General features: G+C 36.1%; 1 protein-coding gene across 1 annotated transcript; it reads right to left on the bottom strand.

The window, feature by feature from the left end:
* Window positions 1-1,267: 1,267 nt before the first annotated feature.
* LIPN (lipase family member N) lies at window positions 1,268-19,196 on the bottom strand. Its single transcript, XM_066243010.1, has 10 exons — window positions 19,119-19,196; window positions 16,748-16,863; window positions 16,079-16,196; window positions 13,706-13,904; window positions 11,989-12,098; window positions 9,424-9,560; window positions 7,127-7,273; window positions 5,435-5,506; window positions 4,823-4,894; window positions 1,268-1,729 (listed from the first exon to the last, which is right to left on the bottom strand). Exons 2-10 carry the CDS (start codon window positions 16,850-16,852, stop codon window positions 1,496-1,498), a joined length of 1,194 nt encoding a protein of 397 aa, XP_066099107.1. The 5' UTR covers window positions 16,853-16,863; window positions 19,119-19,196; the 3' UTR covers window positions 1,268-1,495.
* Between the last annotated feature and the right edge of the window lie 5,577 nt (window positions 19,197-24,773).

A 24,773-nucleotide genomic window follows, 5' to 3' on the forward strand; every position in this document is an offset into this window, starting at 1 on the left:
AAAATATTTATACAGGTATATGCTGAAGTATGGATTTGGGGCTATCAGACTTCCTTGTTAAAATCATGCCTTTTTCACTTGTGCAATCTTAGGCATATTTGCCTTTTATGCCTCATTTTTCTCTGTGATTCAATTTTCTCATCTGTAAAATGAAATGACCATAGTACTCTCATAGGGATATAAACTTTAACTGAGATATTTCATGTAAAACTCTTAGCAAAGAATAGGCTATGACCTATGATAGTCGTTATATTCAATATTTGCAACCAAATGCAGAACTGGAGTATAAAAAGTACTGGTATGGCAAGAGTGGAGCATTGTTTTCTTTTGGACTTCTTAGTTTAGTATTAACTTAAAGCAGAGAAGCTTAAAGTTTTTAAAAAGTACTTATTATGGAAATAAAACATACATAACAGAAAAAATGCACACATTAAAAATGTATTGCTTGAGCTGATACTAAAACTTTATGCAATTCTTGGAACTCTACTAAATCAATGATTGGCATCATTTAGAGACTGAACTAAGGCAAGATTTTGGCTATTCCAAGTGCCTGCCTTGCTGGTTCTAAATGAAGCTTTCTGGGAACTGTTTTAAATGTTATTTAGGTACAATGCAGTAGTATAAATTCTACTTTGATAATATAGATATAGTAGTTGATCACTTGAGTTTATCTTTAGAACAAAACAAGAGAGAATTATTTAGCATATGCTATAAAATAAGACTATTGCCTACTGTCAATAAGTTCTAGCACACTATTATTAAAAATCTTGATTAATTTCACCTTGTTTTAAAGACAGTGACCTATAGTATATAGGTTTAATAATTATTAATTTAACTTATCCTTGTCTTTCTTAATTTTGTCTCTCATTTATTTAAGCTTATAACAATAAAACAAGCTCTTGGAATATTTAAATTGTGTTGGTTTTTCATTCTGCTGTTATTTTTCATGGTTGATATGGACCAGGTTTTATTTCATGGTTTGTATACAGATCACCATAATAACTACAGCTTTAAATATGACTTCAAGTAAGCCACAGGATCACAGACACCCAAAATATATTTCCCAATGGCTACCTTGACAAGGTCTTATTATCTGAGTGAGTACTCCTATGCTTATGTTTAAGTCTTTGAAAAAGGGGATGGGAAGCAGGAATTATTTTCATGAAGCCACTGTATATACTTGAAATAAGAAGGAAGCTTCTTTTAACTCATCTCTCAAGTGTACATTAGCAAAGATTTGTTTACTAGATCCTCTTGGATGGAAAAGAGGGCTTATCCCTGACTGACGGGAAAGGATTCTGAGATTTCAGATGTGGACATTTCTTAAGAGTGACACAGTTGTGATAATTCCCCTTTAAGACTCTGTGACAAGGGAACCCTCAGCAACATCAATAAGGTGGGAGATGCTGGAGTAGACTTCACAGTTGATTATTATTTTTCCCGAAGCCTTATGGGCTTGGAAGGAACTGTTAACTGCAAAATAGATGTATTGCAGTTAGGAATACGCCTTCATCAAGTCTATGATTTTACTGTACACCCGTTCAGCAGCATCAAGGCCCCAGATGAAATCAAAGTGGTTCCAATCTGGCAATAGCTTGAAGTAGTGAAGACTCCTAATTTGGGGGAGTATTCTGGCCACATCCTGGAGTGTTACAAGGGCATCATTTCCACCAACCCAAATAGCAGTCGGCACTGTCATGGCAGTCAAGTTATACAGTGGGGGACGGCTCTGGGGAAGAGAGAGAAAGGGCATTCATGAGAAGAAGCTCCTCATAACAGCCACTAAATTCTAATAAGTAGAGAGGCTACCAAATCAATATCTACCAAGTCCATAGTCCAGCCAGGCACTGAGAGACATAGGAAGGAAGCATGCAATAATCCTTATCTTCAAGTAGTTTGAAGAAACAAGGCAAGGTAAACGAACAAACATTTGTATACAAAGTAAGGTATGCTAAATGCCATAAAACACTCTACAAAGGAAACAGAAGTGAAGACAAATAAATAATTTCTAACTGGAGGCTTTAAATAAAAAAAAATCATATGAAATCATTCTTTAGTAGTGGTTGGATTTTGACAGATAAGGAGAAGGATAGAACGGCTTCTTAGCAGGCAGAAAGAGCATGTATGTTGTGGTCAGGAATGGTGCACTGTCCAGTGCATACGCAGAGAAGAAAATAAGTGAAAAAATTCAGTAAGAGATAAGATTGGAGACAGACAGTCAAGGTCTAAGTGCCAGGTTAAGGTATTTAGACATACTTTAGGAGCTCTGGGGACAAAGCTGGGTCATTTTCTCAGAGTTCTGTTTTAGGAGGACTGTAGGAACATTAGTTTGTGGAATGATGTTGAAGAAGGGATAGGTCCTGAAAAAATCTAGACAAGCAATGTGGCTGGTCCACAGGACATAATCAAAGCTGTGGGGATGGCTAAATTCTCCAAGCAAGAAAGATAGAGATGTAAATAATCTTGAGGGAATGCTGACAGTTGGAGAGTGTGGGAAACAGAAAGTAGCCAGTATAGAGGACAAACAAGCACTCAAAAGGAGAAGAAAAATAAATCACTGAGTTATGGAAGGCCAATTTAGGAGAGTAAGTTGCATGAAGTATGGAAACTGTTTCTCATATGGGACAGTAGTTCCTTTAAGATAATAAAAGAAGCAAGAGTGAAGAAAGAATAAGAAGAGTTGGGGTCAAGGGCACAAGTCCAGGTTAACTTGGAAAATAGGAAGATCTTCATTTTCAGAGAGAGAGAGGAAGGATTGAATCCAAAGAACAGAGACATTCTCAGGTGGGTAAGAGGGAAGTTAAGAAACTTCATTCATGCAACCAATAAGTGTTAAGGGCCTCGTAAGTGCCAGGTACTCTGCTAGGTGAGAAAACATTGGTAAACAAAAGAGAAGGAAATGTCTACCCTCATAGAGTTTACACGGGCTCATCCTCTCATTCTTAGGAAAAAAAAAAGAAAACATAGAGTGAGCACTGACTGTGCTGGAAACATAAGGAGAAAGCTTATGTTTAAATTACACATTAGAATATAATAAATAGTGACTTCAAATGATCTAAAATTACAAACAAATAAAACAGGATTGGTCTGGCGTAGGGTAGTACTAGCTAACCATTGGTAAATGCTAAGAATATTTACACTATCACATATTTTTCACACTGTAAACTTCAATTTAAAAATTTTGTTTGGCAATTTTACCTCACTAAAGCTGAAAAAAAAAGAACTTGATTATAACAGTCTTAACTTTGTGATATTTTTTGTTCCATTTTCTTATAAACGTAAACAATATAGAAGATGCTTAATAAAAATAATGGATGAAAATAGATGTAAAATCCAAAATGAGAGCCTCCTTTTTTATACCATGTCCATTCACTTCACCCTTTCTGTCTTCCCCAGTCTGAAGGTAATCACTTTAACATTGGTTGTTTATTTTTTTCTGGCTCTTTTCTAAGCATTTGTAAATATATGCATTTGTGACTGTATGTAGTCTAAAGGCAGGATAAAATTTGTGGGTAATAGAAATTTCTATATCTTGATAGTATTGCGGTTACACAAAGGAATATATTTGTCAAAGCTCATTGAACTGGACATGTCAAATCAGTGAATTTTGTTGTGTGTAAATAATACCTTAATCAAGCTGATAAAAATGATAATAGAAATATGCATAGCTCTTGTTGCCTCAAGAGCTAGCAGAATCATTTTTCTAACAATACTTTACTGGGATGCCTGACCAGGTAGTGGCACAGTGGTATTGACCTGGGATGCTGAGGACCCAGGTTTGAAACCCAAGTTCATCGGCCTTTGTGTAGGCTCAACCAGCTTGAGTGCGGGGTCACTGGCATCATAGACATGACCCCATGGTCGCTGGCTTGAGCCCAAAGGTCGCTGGCTCGGCTGCAGCCCCCCAGTCAAAGCATATATGAGAAAGCAATGAATGAACAACTAAGGTGCTGCAATGAAGAATTTATGTTTCTCATCTCTCTTCCTTGTCTGTCTGTCCCTCTCTCTGCCTCCTCTCTGTCTCTCTCACACACACAAAAAAAATTCAATACATTATTGGGAAATTGATCTGATTAACTGTTTTGATGCTCAGAAACAACTTGACGTACATTTGCACTAATAAATAGCTAAATAGCTTTAAATATGACAGTATGAGAAAACATTGAGAAAAATTGCATATTTAATTCATACTAAGAAGCCCAGCCTCTGACTTGGAAAAAAGAAATGATGGCAACAACATTAATTAAAAAGTACAGGAGGGCCAAAGGAATCTATAATTTTAGATTGTAAATTTAGAAGGAAAAGATATCTTAAGATTTAACACTTCATGATGGACAATACTTTTTAAATGTTCATGTGGTATCCTGATTCTTGCTGTTGGTATCAAGAAATGTGTATTCATTGACTTTTGTAAATTTTTGTAGATTTTTATAAAAACAATTTTTACTATTATGAGCCATTGAAAATTATGTTAAAAAACATCTCAGTGACATTGGTTATGTCTTGCTATCACTGTTAATAAAAAAGGAAACATTAAAAGTAGTGTAAAAGCAGTGATACTGAGAAAACTGGAATAAATGCAATAAAATATTGATATCTCTAGTTATTGATGGTAGGATTGTAAATTAATTAATTTCCCTAGTATATGCTTCTTTTTTCCTCTAGATTTTCTGCAATGAGTATATTTTAAAATTCAAAAAAATTCAAAAAGCTCTATCTATCAATGTGAATACCACCAATTGCCAGGTAGGATTCTTCTCACTCCCAAATAATTTATTACAGTGTCTCAAAACCAGCCCTCAGGGTTTTCTGAACAACTCACCTGATTATAGTGAAGCATGTTCTCAGCTTTACTTCCCCAGTCATAAGCTCTGAATTCATCAGATCGATAAAGCTGAAATAAATGAGATTTTTTCCAGAAATATAATATTCAGAATAAGAATCATGAATATTAACAGCAAATTTTGGAAAAACACTGTACACTGGGAAGAAAATAAGGCTTCTAGACCAGTAGGCAGATAGAAATACATTTTACCACTATGAAAAACAAGGGCAGCAGAGAGCGCAATGATATTCCTGAGTCTGAAGGAAAAACTAATGGAAAACCAAACCGCATTAAGGGAGAAGTCAAATCTCAGCTATTTCTCTCTCTGGGGAAGGCTCAGATTCCTGAGGCTTTCCCACTCTCTTCTTGCTTTCGCTCAGGGCCTATTTTGCAAGCTCTGATTTAAGATGGGGATCATTCATATTACCTACTTGGTCTGCACCATTCCTTGATTTTTCTCTTAATATCCAGGGAAATCAAATCATTAAGATGGTGACAGAGACAAAAGGGAAGCCAGCTGCAAGCTTCTTAGAGCAGGCCTGCTAACTCTGTCCCTTCAGATATAATGAAAATAAGGATTGGGATGGTTTTCCAGGACAAAGACACTACCTGTTTTATGTGCAGGATGTTCTGTATTGATGATCCTGTGGGAGCATGTGACATATACACGTCTATTCGACTCTGCAGGGAAATAAACCACATGTTACAGCAAGAATCACACAGTGAAATAAACTAAGCCTTTCAGAAACAGAAAAAAAATTCTGCTAAATTTAGTAAATAAATACGGGGGTTTTGAAAATAGCGAGGTGAATCGCCTAGATAAATCTGCATTTATGGCCGACACTCAAACATGAGGGAACCACAGGATGACCAGTGGCATGGATTGCTTGAGAGCAAACCTGCACCAGCTCAGAAACTATAAGATAATTTGCTTATTTTGAAGTAGAAGAAGTAACAAGGGACATCATGAAGGGAAGGTGTTATGTGCAAGTTGGGGTGGCAGTGTGTGTATGTGCACAGACATACTCTGCTACAGATCAGTAGATCAAAAAACCTGGATTTCAGGATCTCATTTTACTAGTTATAATATTTGTCACTTTGGGTAAATTATTTAACATCTCTGAGTTTCTGTATTTTCTTCTATTAAATGAAGAGACTAAAAATCATGCTACCAATTTGGTAGGGTCTTGTGAGAATAGAAGAAATATTATTTTTAAAGGCTAGTAAACAATCATTTTTATATGCACTGTACTTCAGTCTTTGTAAACATTACAGAGATAAAATTTTAGAGATATAATAGTAACTATAATTTTATATCTCAGAATATAATGAAACTAACCAAAGGAACTATTAACTTTTTGAATAAATAGGCCTTGAACAATGCTTTCTTATGGTTTCTAGTCGAACACAACTTAGCTTCTTAAAGAATAGGAGTAGGGTGTGCTGGTAAAAAAGACATTTGGGACTAGTTTTACTGTCACAGTCTCATTTAGCTGACATTTGGAATATGACACATAACTGTCTAACCGCAGTCCTCTGCAAATGTCAACTCCTCCTCCTTGAATTCTCAGTAACAGGAAACAAAGAGTTGATGAAACAGGACTGCTGCTTCTTCATAAAAGAGAGAGTCCAGCTCCATTCCATTCTGTCTTGTAATCTCCTAGTTAAATGATGAGTTTGTTTGAGGCCAAAGTCATCCAACAAGTGAGGGCCCACATGAAATAAGTTTAAAGCTTATATGTGCTTCTCTTCTTTTCTAAGATTTTATTTACTTATTTTTTTAGATTTTATTTATTAATTTTTAGAGAGAAAGAGAGAGAGAGAGAGAGAGAGAGAGAGAGAGAAAGGAGCAGAAAACATCATCTCTCATATTTGCCTTGACCAGGCAAGCCCAGGGTTTTGTACCCATGACCTCAGCATTCCAGGTCGATGCTTTATCTACTGCTCCACCACAGGTCAGGACTCTAGGATTTTATTTTTAAATGTACTATATTAATTGTAAACTCAAACTCACTGTAGAAAGTGGTGGCTGATTATGAACATGTGAAACTACTACCAATTATGGAAAATTCATTTCCTAAACTTGACCAGGGTTGGAAAGATGAAGCTGCCTACTTATTCTTTTTTCCAGTCTTCCCATTAACAGTCCATTGAATTAATTACCTGTGCATAGCAAATCTCTGTCTTTACGAGCTTAAATTACTGTATTAATTTATGCGGTGTAATAGATACAACAAAATAAATAAAAGGAAAGCTGGAATTTCTTAAAACATCCAACGGTCCCATAATCATTATACATACCATATTCATATTTTTCTTGTTGAATCCAGCCCATAAGGACATTATTTCACTACATATCGCCCAGAATATTTTATTTTTGCAGATTTTGATAGAAGGTGACATCCCTGGTTTATCTTCTAAAAAGAAACCTTTGGTACCAAAAAATTTCTGTAAAAAAAAATTTTTTTTTTTTTCAAGAACTGTTTCCAAGTTTTTTGACATTCTCAGCATCCCAGGAATAAGGGTTCTCAGGGACTTATTTGTATTTCTATTTGCTGTTGCAGTCAAGAATATCAAGTCATTCAGGCAAAGTAACTACTTAGGAATCTGTCTGCACCCAGGGAAGACCAACAGACATAATTTACAAGATCGCAGTAAGAACCTTCAACCCCAGATTCGCTTCTCCATGGGGAAGCTTCCCTGTATTCTGTCACTGTATTCTGTAATTAGTAATTGGCTTTATTTTTAATTTCTCACTAATTGGCAAGAAAGGCAAAAATGTTTCTTCTTAAGTTTAAATATTGCCTTGGGCAGGAAGGAAAAGCAGAGTTTTCCCTATTACCCATGTGTGCATCCTTTTTCTAGTGTTGCAGATTAGCTAGCTCTTATGCTAAAAAGTAGAGAACGGGGCCCTGGCCGGTTGGCTCAGTGGTAGAGCATCGGCCTGGTGTGCGGAAGTCCCGGTTCAATTCCCGGCCAGGGTACACAGGAAATTCTGTGTGTACCATCTGCTTCTTCACCCCTCCCCCTCTCCTTCCTCTCTGTCTTTCTCTTCCCCTCCCGCAGCCGAGGCTCCATTGGAACAAAAGATGGCCCGGGTGCTGGGGATGGCTCCTTGGCCTCTGCCCCAGGTGCTAGAGTGGCTCTGGTCGCGGCAGAGCGACGCACCGGAGGGGCAGAGCATCGCCCCCTGGTGGGCAGACGTCGCCCCCTGGTGGGCGTGCCGGGTGGATCCCGGTCCGGCGCATGCGGGAGTCTGTCTGACTGTCTCACCCCGTTTCTATTAATAGCTTCGGAAAAAAAAAAAGTAGAGAACGGTGCACCAAAGAGAGGGTGCCACTGGATGGAAAAAAAATGATGTCATGGGAAGTAACATGGTTAAAAGTTCTAGGGTTTGGGAAAGTAAACTTGGGTGGGGTATATTTGATGAGAGGACTGGAGCTTCTGCAGGCAACAGATATTATGCAATGGTAGGAGGGTTCAGGGAATGGGATTTAAAGTGGCAGGAAATTTGACAAGGGATATAAAACAGATAATCCAGGGACAATATTTGCTTCAGACCCAATCTTGGTAGGCAAAGCAATATATAGGCAAAACTGGTGTGTTTAGAAAGAGAAATGTGTCTATCTTTGAATTTAACTTATTTGCCTGCTCAACTCCGTCCAATTGTAGAAAGCATAAACACTGACATCAACACACTTTGAAATAGAACTATCAACTGCACAAAAGGAAAGTTATATCACCTGAGCTCATAGTAAACAATACAAACAATTATCAAAACAATCATTAGGCCTTATGGAAATTCTTCTTTTTCTTAGCTCACAAATAAATTCTTTCCTCCATTTCTACTACTCTACCCTAAACCAGGGCCTTATCTTATAAATGAATTACTGTGATACCCTAATTGGTCTCCTAGACTTTAGTTTGGCCAAAATTCTTTTTATCCTTCACCACAAATTGAAGGTGCAATCTTGGTAAAATACTATGTGCATTGTGCCAATGACCTTTGAAAAAAAATGAAAAGCAAACAGAAAATAATTTTAATGGATAACAACCTTAATTTACAATTAACAGTCAAACCACTTTCCAATTCTTGGAAAATAATCAATAAATATTTTAATAAATAATTGAGCTATAAGACATTTAGGATCTAGAATCTTAGTTTTATTAAATTAGAACACGTTTCTATATGGGAAGAGTTATATTATTATTATTTAGGTTTATCTAACATCAAAGTCAGGGATGTCAGTGAGCATATGAAAGCAGAAAAATGTCTCCCACATGTTCCACAGAACAAGAATGGAACAAGAAAACTTCTGAACGGACTTTAGATAGACATAGCACTCAGCTCAGCTAGCAATTGTGATATAGTGTCAGGTCTGCTAATGACAGAGTATGGTAAATTGTATATGAAAACTGTGGATATTGTGGTCCAGACACACATACACAGACACAAATGAGCACATGGTTGCGGAGTCTGGTTTCCACAGATTAGATGAAACTTCCTACTATTACTTCATAACAGATTTAAAAAAGAATAAGGATCTATGATCTAAAATGACACTCTCAGATACAGTTTGGCGAAATGGGGAGCCTACCTTGATTGAGGAACTTGGAAGTAGAAAGAAACTGGTAAAAATGCTCTTGGGATGTTTGAATGAGACCACAGGACCCAAGGCAAAATTCATTTTGATTCTCTGTGCTACTTCAGGCATGGTGGAAAAAGCTACAAACCCTGAGAGAACAGGAGACAAGACAGTCTTGTAAAAACGAGAAATACAAAATGCTTCTACCAACAAAAGCGGGACCGTCGTTTTTGTCCTTCTATTGCAATGATCTTGGGGATGAATTGGGAAACTCTTTTGAGTTATTCTGCAGAGACAATCTGCCTTCAGTCCTCTCTGCTCTCAAGTCTCCATTTTTATTTTATTTTTAAAATTCTGGACAATTTAACTTGGATGGGAAAAGTAACTGCAGAAACCACTACTGCAGTGTGAACTATGGGCAACCTCACTTCCAGAGCATGGGGTAAGTGCTGGCAATATTGTCACTTCACCCCCACCTCTGAGATGCTAGAATGAGTCCAGAGCTTCCAGAAGTAAAGAATCAGTTCATGGGAGGTGACTCACTAAGCTCTTTCTGCAGTATCGTCAAGTTATTCCAGTTTTTCTTTCTCACAGTGGAATGAGATTTCACTGCTCCCAGTGCTTCACCAGATGCTTACCAACCCTCCAGAATTGTTTCCTGCTTCCAAAAGGGAAGGAGATTTTCCCCAATCCACCATAGTGCCAGGAAGAATTAAGTGTCTCCATTTGCTCTGATCTTTAAGCAATAGCGTTGCACCCACCACTAACACTGTGATGATGAGGTTGGAGATCAACACCACACAGAAGCAGCTATGTGAAGTTTCCTTGTTTTTTTTTCGGTTGTTCAAGGTGCCTTCCCGGCCCCCATCTATTCCCCCCCACCTCTCTCTCTTTCTCTTTCTCTTTCTCTCTCTCTCTGGCCATAGAAGCTTATTTTCCTTTTTCTGAAATTTTTGTTGAAACTGTGTTGGCTGAAAAAATGAGCTGACTTTGTATCAATTGACTGAGTAATTGATACAAGACTCTGAAATAGGCATACTCCTTCCCCCTAGAAGTTCTCTGTGAGTTTTTTTGGTGGTCATACAGACTAGGAAGCTTTATTATCACTTAGTGAGCTGGGCCCTAGATAGCAAAGTGTCCTGCAAAGAGTGGGTCTTTCCCACCAAACAAAAATTGCTCTGCCCAATATCCAAATAATGCTCACTAAAAATTTTTATGCCCTAAATGTGATGAAGAGCACTGATGGTCAACTTTTTTGTTTACTTTACAAACCATCTATAAGAGCATATCTAGGTCCAACCCACTTTTCTAGACCTCACTCATGCCATCATTGCTCCATCCACTGCCTAAGCACCTCATGGATAAAGTTAAACTGACCTGGTTTGAATCTGTGTCCTGTCTCTTATGTGCTAAGAGACCTTCAACAATTCACTCAATTTCTTTGAACTTATGTTTCCCCTTCTGTGAGACAGAAATAATAATGCTAGGATTGTTCTGAAGCATAAAGAGAGATATTACGAGTAAGTTCCCAAACACAGCGCTCTAAACCTAGTAAATGCTCAATAAGTGTTAGCTATGATAGTGTAATTATTTGCCTGTTTGTGGCAGTGGTTTTGGGACAAGGGGAGTGGTTTCTCAATAGAATATGCTCCTGGTGCTCACTGCCTATTCCAAGCTTGTAAGCTGCCAATCAATATAAACTACTGGTTAATATATGTTTGCTGCTGGTGATAATGGTAAAATGAGACTACTGGAAGAATGTTTATTGCATAAGTTTGACCTATAGTTAAATAATTTTCACATAGCTCAATCTCTTAAGATTGGAAACTTCAGTGGAAGATCACTAATAAATTCATATTTTTAATGGTTTAGATCCCTTTACATTTTTATTTGGAGCTAGAGTATTGATTATTCCCCCCCCCCAAAGATCTAGGAAATCATTAAAAAGTATGTTTTCAAAGAGCAGAGTCTTAGACTTAAAAATTGTTTTCTGCATAGTTCTTACATTTAATTGTTTTCCAAAAATATTAAATGGAAAAACATGCTAAATAGATAAGCCCAGTTCATTAACTGTTTTTATGCTCCAACTAAAACAAAAAGGATCATATCTTTTCTTTTTTTTTTTTCATATCTTTTCAATTTATTCAATTATAAGTATAAATATATGTTCCTCACCTTTATTTATTTTTAAATCTCGTTTGAGTTGTGAAGAAGGTATGATTGATGTGCACTTATATTCTTCATGGATTATTTTATGTCATTTGGCTTTACTTTCTCAGCCAGAGGGAGTATAGAAACCTACTCTTTGTATATTTCTTTGGATTTGGGGTACATCTTATTCTGGAAAATTACATTACGATTACAAATGTGTTGTTGTGATCAGAAATGGAGGAGAGATTTTATCTATATACTGTTTCTAAAAATCAGGTTTATAGCCACTTAGGGCACTAGGGTTATTATGTACTGAGCACAGGACAGAGAATTAAGGACACTATTAATGGCAGTAACTGTTCCCATTTAAAGGTGAACTCTTGTAAGAATCTGACCCTTGTAAAACATCGACCCTTGTAAACATACCTATTGTAGTGCCAAGTGAATGTCCAATAAAATACAACTTCTCCTGCCCAGTTTTATTTACAATGAAGTCTATTATTCTTGGGAGATCATATTTGGCCATTTCATCAAAACTGCAAAATAAAACAGGGGCTTATAAATACAACTAAGTTTAAAACTCAGAGCATTTGCTCACTTATTTTTTACACATAGAATTCTGTACTGCTCACTTATTTGGTGTATATTTCATTATTTATCGAATTATATGTAAGCTATTGTAGCTTTTGTTTGCTGCATTCATGTGGTTTACTTTCTAATAACAGGAATGATTTCAAGATTTGCATAAACTATCTGAGGTTCAGTCTTATCATTTCTCCTCTTTAATACCTTCTATGGTATTTTTTTCATTTCCCTTTCCCCATATAGTCTTCATGCCCCTACTTCAAACCCCCAAGGGGATTTAAGACTAGTAGAGCCATTTTAACACCCCACTTTGGAAACAGAACAGGTTGTAAATCACAATTCTAGCATACACTAGTTGAATAAACTTTTGATTAGTTACTTAAATACTCTAAACTTAAGTCTTCTTATCTGTGAAATGAACATGATAGTATCTGTTATATATCATAGATTTTATAAGGGTTGGATAGTATTAAAGAAGTGGCCTTGGCTCTTAGTAGGCACCTAATTAGATGTTGCTATTATTAATAGTTGTGTACATATAGAGGAATATATGATATATTCAACATATACCAAAATCTTTTAGTGCCAGTTCAGCTGGTATTAATACAGGAGAACAATTAATAAATAATATTTAGTTGAGTCAGATACTCCATGAGTTAGAGGACTGTTTATTAAAACAACAAATGAGGAAATCTCTAGATCGATACTCTCAAGTACGGGAATTGTAATATCTTATAGTAAACAAGTTCCATGCTCCCAGCCAAGAACCAGTGACTTGCTACACTGCCCAAAAGCTCTGACCCTAACAATTCATTCTGTCCTTCTTTTCTTATCAACCTGTCAGTGGGTTCTGCATAGCTTATTAATATGGTAGGACTGTCCACTCTATTCTAGCAGTGGGCTTGCATACAGAGAACTTAGGCCTAGAAGGGAAGCCTACTACGGGCATCAGCCTGCCCTCTGGTGACAGCAGAAAACACTTCCACTAAAAGAAATAGTACATTGACCATTAACAAGGGTCTAAAGACCTCAAATTGAAATTTCTCTGAAAAAGGTATTCTATACAGTTCAACCACAGTTTCTCTAAATAAAATACAGTACTGATATGTATCATTGCAAAACTGATTGGCTGTCCAAGAGAAAAGACTTGTACTAGCAGCAGTAGAATGAATATAAGCTTTTCGAGAGCAGAGACTTTGTTCACTCTTGAATGCTCAGGGACTAGAACAGTGTATATAGTAGGCATGCAATAAATATTGAGTGAGTGCATACATTGGTCAGAAGAATTTCCTGAGCTATCTCTTGGGACATACTTTTTATGTATTGCATTAAATAAAACTGAATGTTAAAATAATCTTTTTAAAAGTGATATAATTTGTTTATGGGAGAATCAGAGGAAATCAAGGCTTCTTGCTGTTTCTGTCCTTTGAGATGTTAGTAGAAATTACAGGGAACTGTGACTTTAAATATTAAAGATTGCTATTAATATCATTCACACTATTATATTCAAAGAAATTGTTTCCAACTTCCTTTATGATTTTTCTTAGATACAGTTTACCTAAAGGCCCAGAATTTTTCTTCAGTCATTGACAGTGTTTTGTGTCTTCTTGACCAAGTGTTCCCCCGACTGTTCCCCATCCAGACGTCATAACCTGCATCTGCTAGAAGGAATCCAAGGCTTCCATTGGCAGAATTCTCAAGCCAGGAAGCATTGTCTGCAAACAAGGCATGCTGCATGTACACAACTGGCCGGGGACCTGGAGGAAAAAAGAAAGAGAAGATAGATAGATCATAGATAGATAGATAGATAGATAGATAGATAGATAGATAGATAGATAGGAGAAAATAATTTATGATAAATAGAGCATCTTAGGAACATGACAGTATACACACACACACACACGCATACCACATCAAAAAAAAAATGACAACAAAAACCAAAAACAGCATTTACTTTTGCCCTGTCATTAGTGTTAAACGTCATAATCCCATAACACATTTCTTGAGCACATACTTTGTAACTGATGTATGCTCACTGACTGATGTGCTTGAGCTAATTAAATTCTTACAATAACTCTATAAAGTAGCCACTATTTTGAGGATACTCACTTCACTGTGATTTACGATAATTTAGTAACAGTCCCAAGAGGTCACCCAGCTGACAAGGTACAGAGCCCAGACTCACGCTTGGTTCTGTTTTATGCCAAAGCATGTGCTTGTAACCGCTCTACTCCATGATCTCATATTTACATATCTGCTGGCTTTGGCTTACAAAGACAGGAAGTGATCTTGTTGAATGGAGTCTTATACCTCTTCCAGTCCTTCTTCCAGGAGGAGAGGAGGTGAGTGAAAATGCACAATCACTAATTTCTCAACAAGCTTTTAACCAAACCCCCAACCTTTACCCACTGGTGAGTATTTGAAAACTATGTATAATAGTAAAATCAGCTCAACATCCCGCTGTCAATTCTCAAATTCCCAACAGAGTGTTCATGCGGGAAGATGAGAAGAACCCGGGTTAACAGTTCCTAAAAGGCAATATAATCTAATTGTTAAGAGCACAGGCTCTGAAGTCAGGCTGCCCAGGGTTGAATCCTGATTCTGTTACTTGCTACTTGTATGACTTCCCGTCTATTTCATAGCCTGTTTGCCTCAGTTTCATTATGAAAAGTGAGAACTATTAGTGGTAGTGACATCATAGGCCTGCTGGGAGGTTTAACTGATTTAAATTAATATAAAACTTTTGGAATGATACATAATACATGGCTGTTAATTCCAAATCTCCCCAAATTCTCTTTCCTGAAGCAAAATCTCTCTTTGAAAATGTTTTCTCCTTTTGTATTTCATGGTTCCTTCTCCCTCATGCCTGAAGGAGATTTAGTTGCCAAAGTTTTGTCAGATTTAGCCCAAAACAAACAAATAAACAAAAAGATTTAAAAAAAACACCCAGGAAACCCTATTAAATTTGAATTTCTGATAAACAAACTTCTTTGTCGAAGTACTATATCCTCAAGAAGGGCATATACAAAAAGCTTGTTTTTTCTTTATTTGAAATCAACTTTAACTGTCTCATGTTTTGTCAAGTAATCCTACCCACATCACACACCCCCCCACACACACTTTTTTTTTAAACTTGTGAATTACAAATTTCTTTCTTAGAGGGAGAAACCTGTCAAACAACATGGTTATAGCTGCCTCTGAATGTGGAGGTGGGAGAGGCGATGCGGAGTAATCACGGTGAATGATTTGCCACTGAGGCTTTGCAGAGAATTTACTTACTCTTCTCTGTCCCTCCTCAGAGGCTCTGCAGTTATATTTCTCCTTTTAAAGACGGAAACTCCTCTGCTTGTGCATGGCTGGCTCCTCATTCTAGAATGAGGCCATATGAACACCACGGTCATTCATTCCACAAACCATCACTCCCTCAGGTCAAAGCATATGTGAATGTGAACATTTCCTTTCCTTGAAAAGTTTCAGAAATGTCAATTAACTAAGTTGAATTTTTATTTTGAAGAAGGAGGTCTCTTGATTCCAGTGAGGGCTACCGACCCTTTTTTTGGGTTACCCTGCAGCCAACTTCCTACAACCCAGCAAATCCCTTTCCAACAGTGCAGGATTGACTTTACTGAAATACAGCACTTGTCTCAGGAGGCATCAGGAATGAGCTAATAAAATGTAGGCCCACCTGTGCATTTACACCCTCACAGTCAAGCCTGGCTGTGGTCAGCAAGATCAGTCTTGCCCTTTGTGTTTTTAGATTCTTGGCATTCTTCAGGGATTTGGAAAAGAATGAGACTCCTTGTTAACCATTTAAAGACTAATGCAAAATTCAAACAAATTTTAATAAATTAGTCACTCTATTAAAGAAAAGCCAGCACTCAAATTTAGCCATATATCCAGTCCTTCTTATCAGGAGAGACACATCATGTACCTGTGTTCTCAGTATCTCTCCGCCCATGGGGAATTCTGTTGATGCTGAGAATGTACCCATCTTCAGTGATGACATCATACTCTTCACTGGGGTAGCCATTGTAAGTGATGATTTCACTCTGCCCAGTGAAAATACAAGTGTTAGATAAACATTTTCTTTGCTTATCAAGGGAAATTATCTGTAATATGTAGCCTCTATAATTGTAAAATTAATGTATTATATAAAGTCTTGATAATAAAATAGGTAGAATATTAAAAAATGTTTTTATTATTGGCATTTGGGGGGAGATAATATTTAGTATTAACCCATTCTTTTGACAAAACTATATTCTCAAGTCTTTTTAGCTCTTTCTTGGTTTAAAGAAAATAAAATCACAGCCCAGTAGAGAGAAGACATAAGTATCATCTAGATGGCTTAAAATATAAATTTTTACTATTCTTAAAATAGTAATTGTCTATAAAAATATAGTTCTGCTTTGCATTACTGAAAAGCATTATTTATTCAACCTAAAGGGCAGATCTACCTGGCTTGACTATTGGAGAAATGTTAAAAATCACCTGTTTTATCTGTTTTCTTATCAGAGATTTGCAGCTATAACAGGACCTTTAATAATTTCATAACCCATTAATCTGCTTTATTTGATGTTCTTCAGAATTTTCCATGACTTACAATATTCATCCACACTTCAGGATTCACTTCATTTTCCAAATTAAATAATCTTTCAGCATTTAAAGTTCCACAAATCAAACAGGTTGTTGTTAAAAACAGCCACATCACGGTAATGCCTGACATAAAACATTTAATAATCACAGATTAATTTTATATACCAGAGTTGATTACTGAAATAAAAAGAGTACCCTAATATAAATTTGACTAACATCCTGAAAAAGCTAAGAAAGTGTGAAAAGAAGTAATACAGTGAGTTAACTCTGAGCATTATTAAACTGTTTTTTTACATAAACACTACTTTGACATAGTCCAGTTCTGAAAATAAAATAAATTTAGTCTAGTATGAAGGTTTATTTTAATCTATTTTTTTAGAGAGAGAGAGATAAACAGAGACAGACAGACAGGAAGAGAGAGGGGTAAGAAAGAAGCATCAATTTATAGTTGCAGAACCTTAGTTGTTCATTGATTGCTTTTTTATAGGTGTCTTGACCAAGGAGCTCCAATTGAGCCGGTGACCCCTTACTGAAGCCAGTGACCTTGGGCTTCAAGCCAGAGACCTTTGGGCTCAAGCCACTGGTGGGATTCAAATAATTTAGCAACTGGTTTTCTGCCTAAGTGACAATTTTAAGTATAAAAAAAATGATATACCAAAAGGTAGTTTATTATCTCATGCATTTGATACTTAAATAAGAACACTAAAAGAGGTATACAAAACTAGATTATAAGATTTTAAAATATTAATAAAAATATTAAATAATATCTGACAAAAATCAATGAAACTGTTATTTAAGATATTTCCAATGACAGCTTGTCACCCTCTGGTTGTTTGGCACTCTTTCTCTTTATGTTATATGTTTGTTTACAGAAGTAACAAATGCAATGGAATTAAAATGTAGTATTTCATCAAAAGTATAATGAGTTTTATGAAATGAATAAGAAAATATTACAAGCATAGTTCTGTCAATTTTTTCACCTATGGATGAAATGCACATTATACTATGAGCACCTAGAATACACTGTTGTGCAGATGAACGTTAAAAAAGAGTAAGGAATGTAAATTTGTGATTTCCACATCGGGCAGCTGCCCAGGTGCCCACCTTAGAGAGAGCCCTGATTATAAGTCTCATTTTAACAACCAGTTTGCCGAACTCAACAAAAAACTAGGTATCAGTTCTGCCAAATTGGTGTGAACTGGCTGAATCCTACTACTGGCTTAAGCTGGTGACCATGGGATCATGTCTATGATCTCATGCTTAAGCTGGGGACTCCATGTTCAAGCTGGTGAGCCATGCTCAAGCTGGCAACATCAGGGTTTCGAACCTGGCTCCTCAGCATCCCAGGATGATGCTCTATCCACTATGTCACCACATGGTTGGGCTTAATCTAAAATTTTTAATTATTTTAAGTCTTTGTTCATTTGCAAATTGCCAGAACACCTAAAGATTCAGAGGATAATTTTCCACACCACACACAGCAAAGGTAAATGTCAAAGTATCCTATACTCTAGAACAGCATCCCGCAAAGCAAACAAGAACAGAAACTTTAACCAAAGAAGCAAACATACAATAGGTTTCTAGTGATGTGATTATTTCTCATGTGGACCCAATGGAAAATTTTAAATAAATGTGCTATCTATCCTTTTTGGCATGGCTTAAATCATGTATCTTCAAAGGCAGGCCAACATCCTTGAGTGTAGAATGTTGATCACGTGATAGCTCCAATGGCCTGAGATTGAAGTCCAGCCTCACAAAAACAAGATTCCTAACCTTGGGGAAGTTATTTTTATTGGCTTTGTCTCTTGGTTTCCTTTATGGTGGAAGTAGGAGAATAATGTTACACAGTTATAAGGAAGATTATAGGGTTACAGAGAGGATTAAGTGCCATATAAAGCTCTAAGCTCTTTCACTTCTTAATCTAAGAATGAGTAAGAGAGTAATAGCAGAGAACCTCTGCTGTAACAAATTGACTGACTTCTACAAATTCAGAATTTACTTTTGAAATTAAATAACTTTCCTTCTATTCGCTATCTGGTTGAATAAAATTTTATATCTCCAAATGCTATATAATTTAAAACATTTTTGAAATGAATAATAGCTAATATCTGTCGAGTGCTTGGCTTGTGCTAGGCACTGTTCTAAAGACTTCACATATGTTATTTAAACCTCAAAGAAACTGCATGAGGCACTTACTGCTATTTTATTCATTTTATCAATAAAATAAATAAAGGTTTAGAGAAATTAACATCTGCCCAAGGTCACAGAGCCAACAGGTTACAAAACTAGGACAGGGACACAGGCAGCCTCCCTAAAGAGCCCTTACATCTGATTGCCACGCCCAATTTCCTCCTGATTGTAATAAATCTTGATCTTACCTCCTTAGGTGAGCTTCCCTTGCTCCTGAGGACTCCTATGAGTTAGGAACTTCTGATCGTCGGCATGTAACATCAGGCTGAAGAATGAGATACAGTTGCAGTGACAGTTAGAAGCAAGACAGATGAGAGACAGGAAGCCCATGGATATGGGGAAATTGGAATGTGACACACACCTAGGGCGTCTTCCCAACACACCAAATGCCAAAATGCACTTGTGGATTGGGAAACAATGGTCTACATGGTGTCAAATAACCAGTTTGACTGAATCCTTTGTGATAGACACTGAGTATCTAAGCTGTTGGGAGGATTCAGCAATATTTTAAAACCAGTGAGTCAAATGCAGAGTAAAATTATTCAGGATCCTAATACACAAAATCAGAAATAATAATAGGTATGTCTTCAACCCTTCAGCATTACTGTGAGGGTCAAACGAGGCAATGGACTGTTGACCCTTAAAATACATGAGTTTGAACTGCGTGGGTCCATTTATATGCAGATTTTCTTCAAAAAATATGTAAATATATTTTCTCTTTTTAATAATTTTCTTAACATTTTCTTTTCTCTAGCTTAGTTTATTGCAATAATGCAGTATATAATACATATAACATGCAAAATATGTATTAATTGACAGTTATTGGTAAGACTTCCTGTCAAAAGTTAGGTATTAGTAAAGTTTTTGGGGTAAGGCATCAGTGCCCTTAATACTCCTGTTGTTCAAGGGTCAACTGAATGTGAAGGTACTGATGTCAATCATCTAGGGCAGCAATTTTCAACTGGTGTGTCGCAAGAATTTTTAAAACATGAAATACTTGACTATTTAGTCAGGACACCAACCTCTTTTCCTTTAGATTATCCAATAAAAAAATGATAAACAGCCAACACAACAAGAGCCTTCTGGTATGAATGTCGTATCCTGATTATATATAGGTCTTATCACATTGCATCTGATTGGTTAGTTCTTGTACCAGAAATTCTTGTATACAAGTGTAGGCACCTGATTTTTTTAGAAAAGTCAATTTGGACCAAAAAGGGTAGATAATTACTATTAACATTTTTGTAAATCAATCAAAATTATACCTATTTTTTGTCATATCAGCAGAACACATCTATTTTTAGTGTTGTTAGAAATTTGTTTATGTGTGCCATGAGATGAAAAAGGTTGAAAATCACTCTCATCTCTTGTGTAGAGATTTGATTGATTGTAACTAAATTGACAAGATAAAGCCATCCTGAGTCCAGAAAGATTTTGGAACTAGCAGGGTGACAGAGGAAAGTGACCCACATGCTACTGTATTACCTCATGTATAAGATGCATTTTTTTTTCCCGGAAAAATTTGAGGTCTAAAAACTGGGTGCATCTTATACAGTGGTTGTAGATTTTTTTATTTGCTTTTCCCACTTGAGGGGTTGTATGGATTTATGATGAATAAAACTTGAGTTTAATAACTTTATGTAATACTTTTTTTTTTTTTTTCAAATTTCGGGCCCCCAACTTAAGGTGTGTCTTATACATGGGAGCGTCTTATACATGGGGAAATATGATAAGTGATTCAACTTGCTGCCAGTAATGTGGGATCTGACCCTAAAACCATTTAGCTACTGCCTTAAACAAGGTAGAAATAGAGATCTGAGGAGAATGAAGGTAATTTAGCTCTTATCCCCACCTGAAATATTAGATAATGGAGTTGTATGTGCCTCAATTTTCTGCTTCACTCTGCATGCTTGTGGCTCAAGCAGTAACTAAATCTCTTTCATCTTTCAACATGGAGAAAGGTTAAGTTGCTACCCAGCATGATACAGAAATTTCAGTTCTATTAGTTTGGACTTATTCTCAAATCCTTTCAAAAATAGAGATTATTCCTATTTGTCTAAAACCTAAAATCTGTTCCACTTGTGTGAGAAATTTTATGCCATTTAAACAAATACAGAATGAAAAGAAGCACTCAATGTTGGAATAGGTGGAAAGATCATGTATCAATCAATACTAGTCTCTGATGAAAGACTCAATCATGTTTTGCCATGATGGACAAGTACAATGGTAGCAGTGTGCGAACTTGCCTGGAAACTCTCATGGTTTATGACTTTAAAAACAACTCCTCCTAACAAAACTTCAATGGACTCTTTGGAAAGTTCTAGAAAGCAGTGTTATTAATGTTGATTAGTTGCCATGATTTAATGTAAAAATAGTATTAATATAGTTAAACTTCTCAGACTTTTACAGATTTTAGACTAGCTTAAATTTCAGAAATTCTACACCATTGCTTTCTCATATTCTTTCAACTCTGAGTAAATAATCTGGAGAATTCTTCCAATTCTTTTGTTTGTACAGATACAAAGTCATCTCAAATAAATGAAGCTATTTTTTTCCCCACAATGGTTTTATAATTCTTATGTTAGTTTGCTATTTTAGTAATTATTTAATATATGAAAATGAATTAACATGAAATACATTGAAACTTCTTCCTTGGCTCTGTGAAATATAAAATGGTAACTTCTATTCTCTAGAAGCTCCAATATTTTCTGTTTATTTTTTTCATAAAGCTTGTTGATATTAGAGCTAGAAAGGGTTGTGGGCAAAATGTAGATTAAGATACAACCTTTCAGAAGGCCCATGGTATTTCTGATATCTTTACCCAAGGATTGTATCATATCATAGCCTTAGCAAATTGTTTGATGATTGCTGCCTATTTGATTGTCAATATGGCTGATAATAAATGGTTGAACATACATCCTTAAGTATTTCTGTGAAAATATTTTTCTTCCAGTGTTCTAATTCAAAATACATTTACTATTGTGTCTCATCATTATTTTTGTTTGTTTGCTTCTTTACCCCCAAAGCCAGTCTTTTATTAGTATATATATATATATACATGACCATTTCAAAAGGGGCATAATTTCTCCTTGAACTCAACTCAAATTTTGAAAGAAAATTAGGTATAACCAACAAAATAAAAACTATTAAGAATTTTGGAAAAAGGAATAATCGAAAACTTTCCACCCTTGATATAAATTTTGTCTTGGAGTAAAAATCTTTGTATGAACGGTAACACAGGATTTGTTGCTAGCTCAGTAGATAATTTATTTAAATCATTATGCATCTTAAAATTTAAACAGGGCACAATAAAGCTGTAAGTGGTGTGTACGTGTGTGCGTGTGCACATATGCGTGTATGTAAAATGACTAATTCGCATATTTTGGTTTTAGGAAAGGCACTTTAAATTATATTTAAAATGTTTATTTCTTTACTCATAAAACAAAGTTGTCAATATTCATGATATCTATAGGAAACAATGTTGTTTTTGAGATTACCTATTAGAGTAGAGCATGTTCTCTTTAGTGTTGGTGTCAGTACATCTCCGTTTCAGCTCCACTATACTACACCCATCTTCAAATATAGTACGGCTATGATAAAGAAGTAGAAGAGAGAAATGACAAATAAAAAATGCTATCCATCATAAATGAGTGAAATACTGAAGGTTTTTGAAAAGAAGCCATGATAAGCTAATTGAACATTCACCCACCCCAAATCAAAATGTTCAAAAGAAATATCACTTACTTTTAAAGAGAAATTATTACCAAAAGTGCTGGTTATTGCCTTTGGTGACATCCATTACCCAGAATGGCAGGATCAGGACGCTATCAGTGGCAAAGGTCAAAGCTTTGTGAGAATGAAGAGGAGGGGCCATACCACCCAATTGGAGGAAATTTATACCATTCATTCCTCCGAGCAGGTTTACCTGCCTAACTGATTACTTAATATGTAGAATATATGGATGGTATTTGTTAGAGCTCATTTTGTATTTGAATTCCTGTAGGAGGTATATTCAAATGAAGATTCTTTTTTTAAAGAACATATGCAAAACACTCAGCCAGAAATTCAAGTTGGATCTAGTTTTAGATAGTCTGATCAATTTGCAATGGTGCCCGGGCTGGTTGGCTCAGCGGTAAAGCATCAGTCCAGCGTGTGGAAGTCCTGGGTTTGATTCCTGGTCAGGACACATAGGAGAAGCACCCATCTGTTTCTCCAACCTTCCCCCTATCCTTCCTCTCTGTCTCTCTCTTCCCCTCCTGCAGCCAAGGCTCCAATGAAGCAAAGTTGGACCCCGTGCTGAGGACGGCTCCATGGCCTCCACCTCAGGTGCTAGAATGGCTCTGGCCACAATGGAACAACGCCCCAGATGGGCAGAGTATCACCCCCTTGTGGGTATGTCAGGTGGATCCCAGTCAGGTGCATTCAGGAGTCTGATTTTGGAAAAAATACCAAAAAAAAATTGCAAAGATAAATAAATAGTAATTGGAACCCGTAAAGAGGTAACAATGGCTCTTATGCTGCTGTTTCATCCAGAGTTTATTTCCTATTTTGTTAACTCACTTTCAAATCTCTCTACCACTCCTGAAAATGGGTAGATGGCTTTTAATATCACAGTATTTTGATTTCATCTGTCTTCTAACCACTAACTATTTGCATCAAAACTATTTGCTTAGTGAAGGAATGAATGAATGAATACTGCTTAATTCCTAGGAAATACTAATTATGCTATCCTACGAGCTTGGGTATAAATTCTAATGAATCTCTGCTCTTATATATATTTCAAAGAAAATTATTTCTTAACATTTTTATATAGTAAATAATATCAATAGAATAAAGTAAATTTATAAGAAAAATTAACCTTGTTCTGTTTTGTATTAAATTATAATAGGTCTACAATTATTTATACATTGCATTGTACAGTAATACAATAAAAAATTACTACTCAATGATTGTTTTTCTGCTATTCAGCCCTCTAATTATCTTCAAACTTGATAACTAGGGCACAATCTGATCTTTCACACACTCTATATTCTATTTCTCCATACATGAAAAAATTATAAATGAAGAATTATTCAAGTTTTTCTACAAATAACCAGATTTTGGGGGCAACAATAACCTTAATCTTGATTTTCTATGCCAGAGCTGTGTGATAAAAATGTAATGTGAACCACATATATAATAAGATTTTCTTTCTTTCTTTCTTTTTTTCCAGAGACAGAGAGAGAGTCAGAGAGAGGGACAGATAGGGACAGACAGGAACGGAGAGAAATGAGAAGCATCAATCATCAGTTTTTCGTTGTGACACCTTAGTTGCTCATTGATGGTTTTCTCATATGTGCCTTGACCATAGGCCTTCAGCAGACCGAGTAACCCCTTGCTCGAGCCAGCAACCTTAGGTCCAAGCTGGTGAGCTTTGCTCAAACCAGATGAGCCCTTGCTCAAGCTGGCGATCTCGGAGTCTCAAACCTGGGTCTTCAGCATCCCAGTGAGACGCTCTATCCACTGCACCACCGCCTGGTCAGGCATAATAGGATTTTCTTATAACCACATTTGTTAAAGTATAAACAGGTAAAACAAATCTTTATATGTATTATATTTTATTTAAACCAATAAATCCAAAATATTATTATTGTAATATAATTAATCAATATCATTGAGAGACTTTCAATTCTTTAAATTTGTTTTTTGCACTGTCTTTGAAATATGATGATTATGTTACAGCATAACTACATTAATATTAATCATATTATAATATATTTGGTAGCCACATCTGACTAGTGGTTGTATTATCAGTCTGGAGCTTGTTTTCTCTCAAAATGTTCTTCAACCAGATTCTTTAATTT

This window comes from Saccopteryx bilineata, chromosome 9 (assembly GCF_036850765.1).
Source record: "Saccopteryx bilineata isolate mSacBil1 chromosome 9, mSacBil1_pri_phased_curated, whole genome shotgun sequence".
Classification (NCBI taxonomy): Eukaryota; Metazoa; Chordata; class Mammalia; order Chiroptera; family Emballonuridae; genus Saccopteryx; species Saccopteryx bilineata.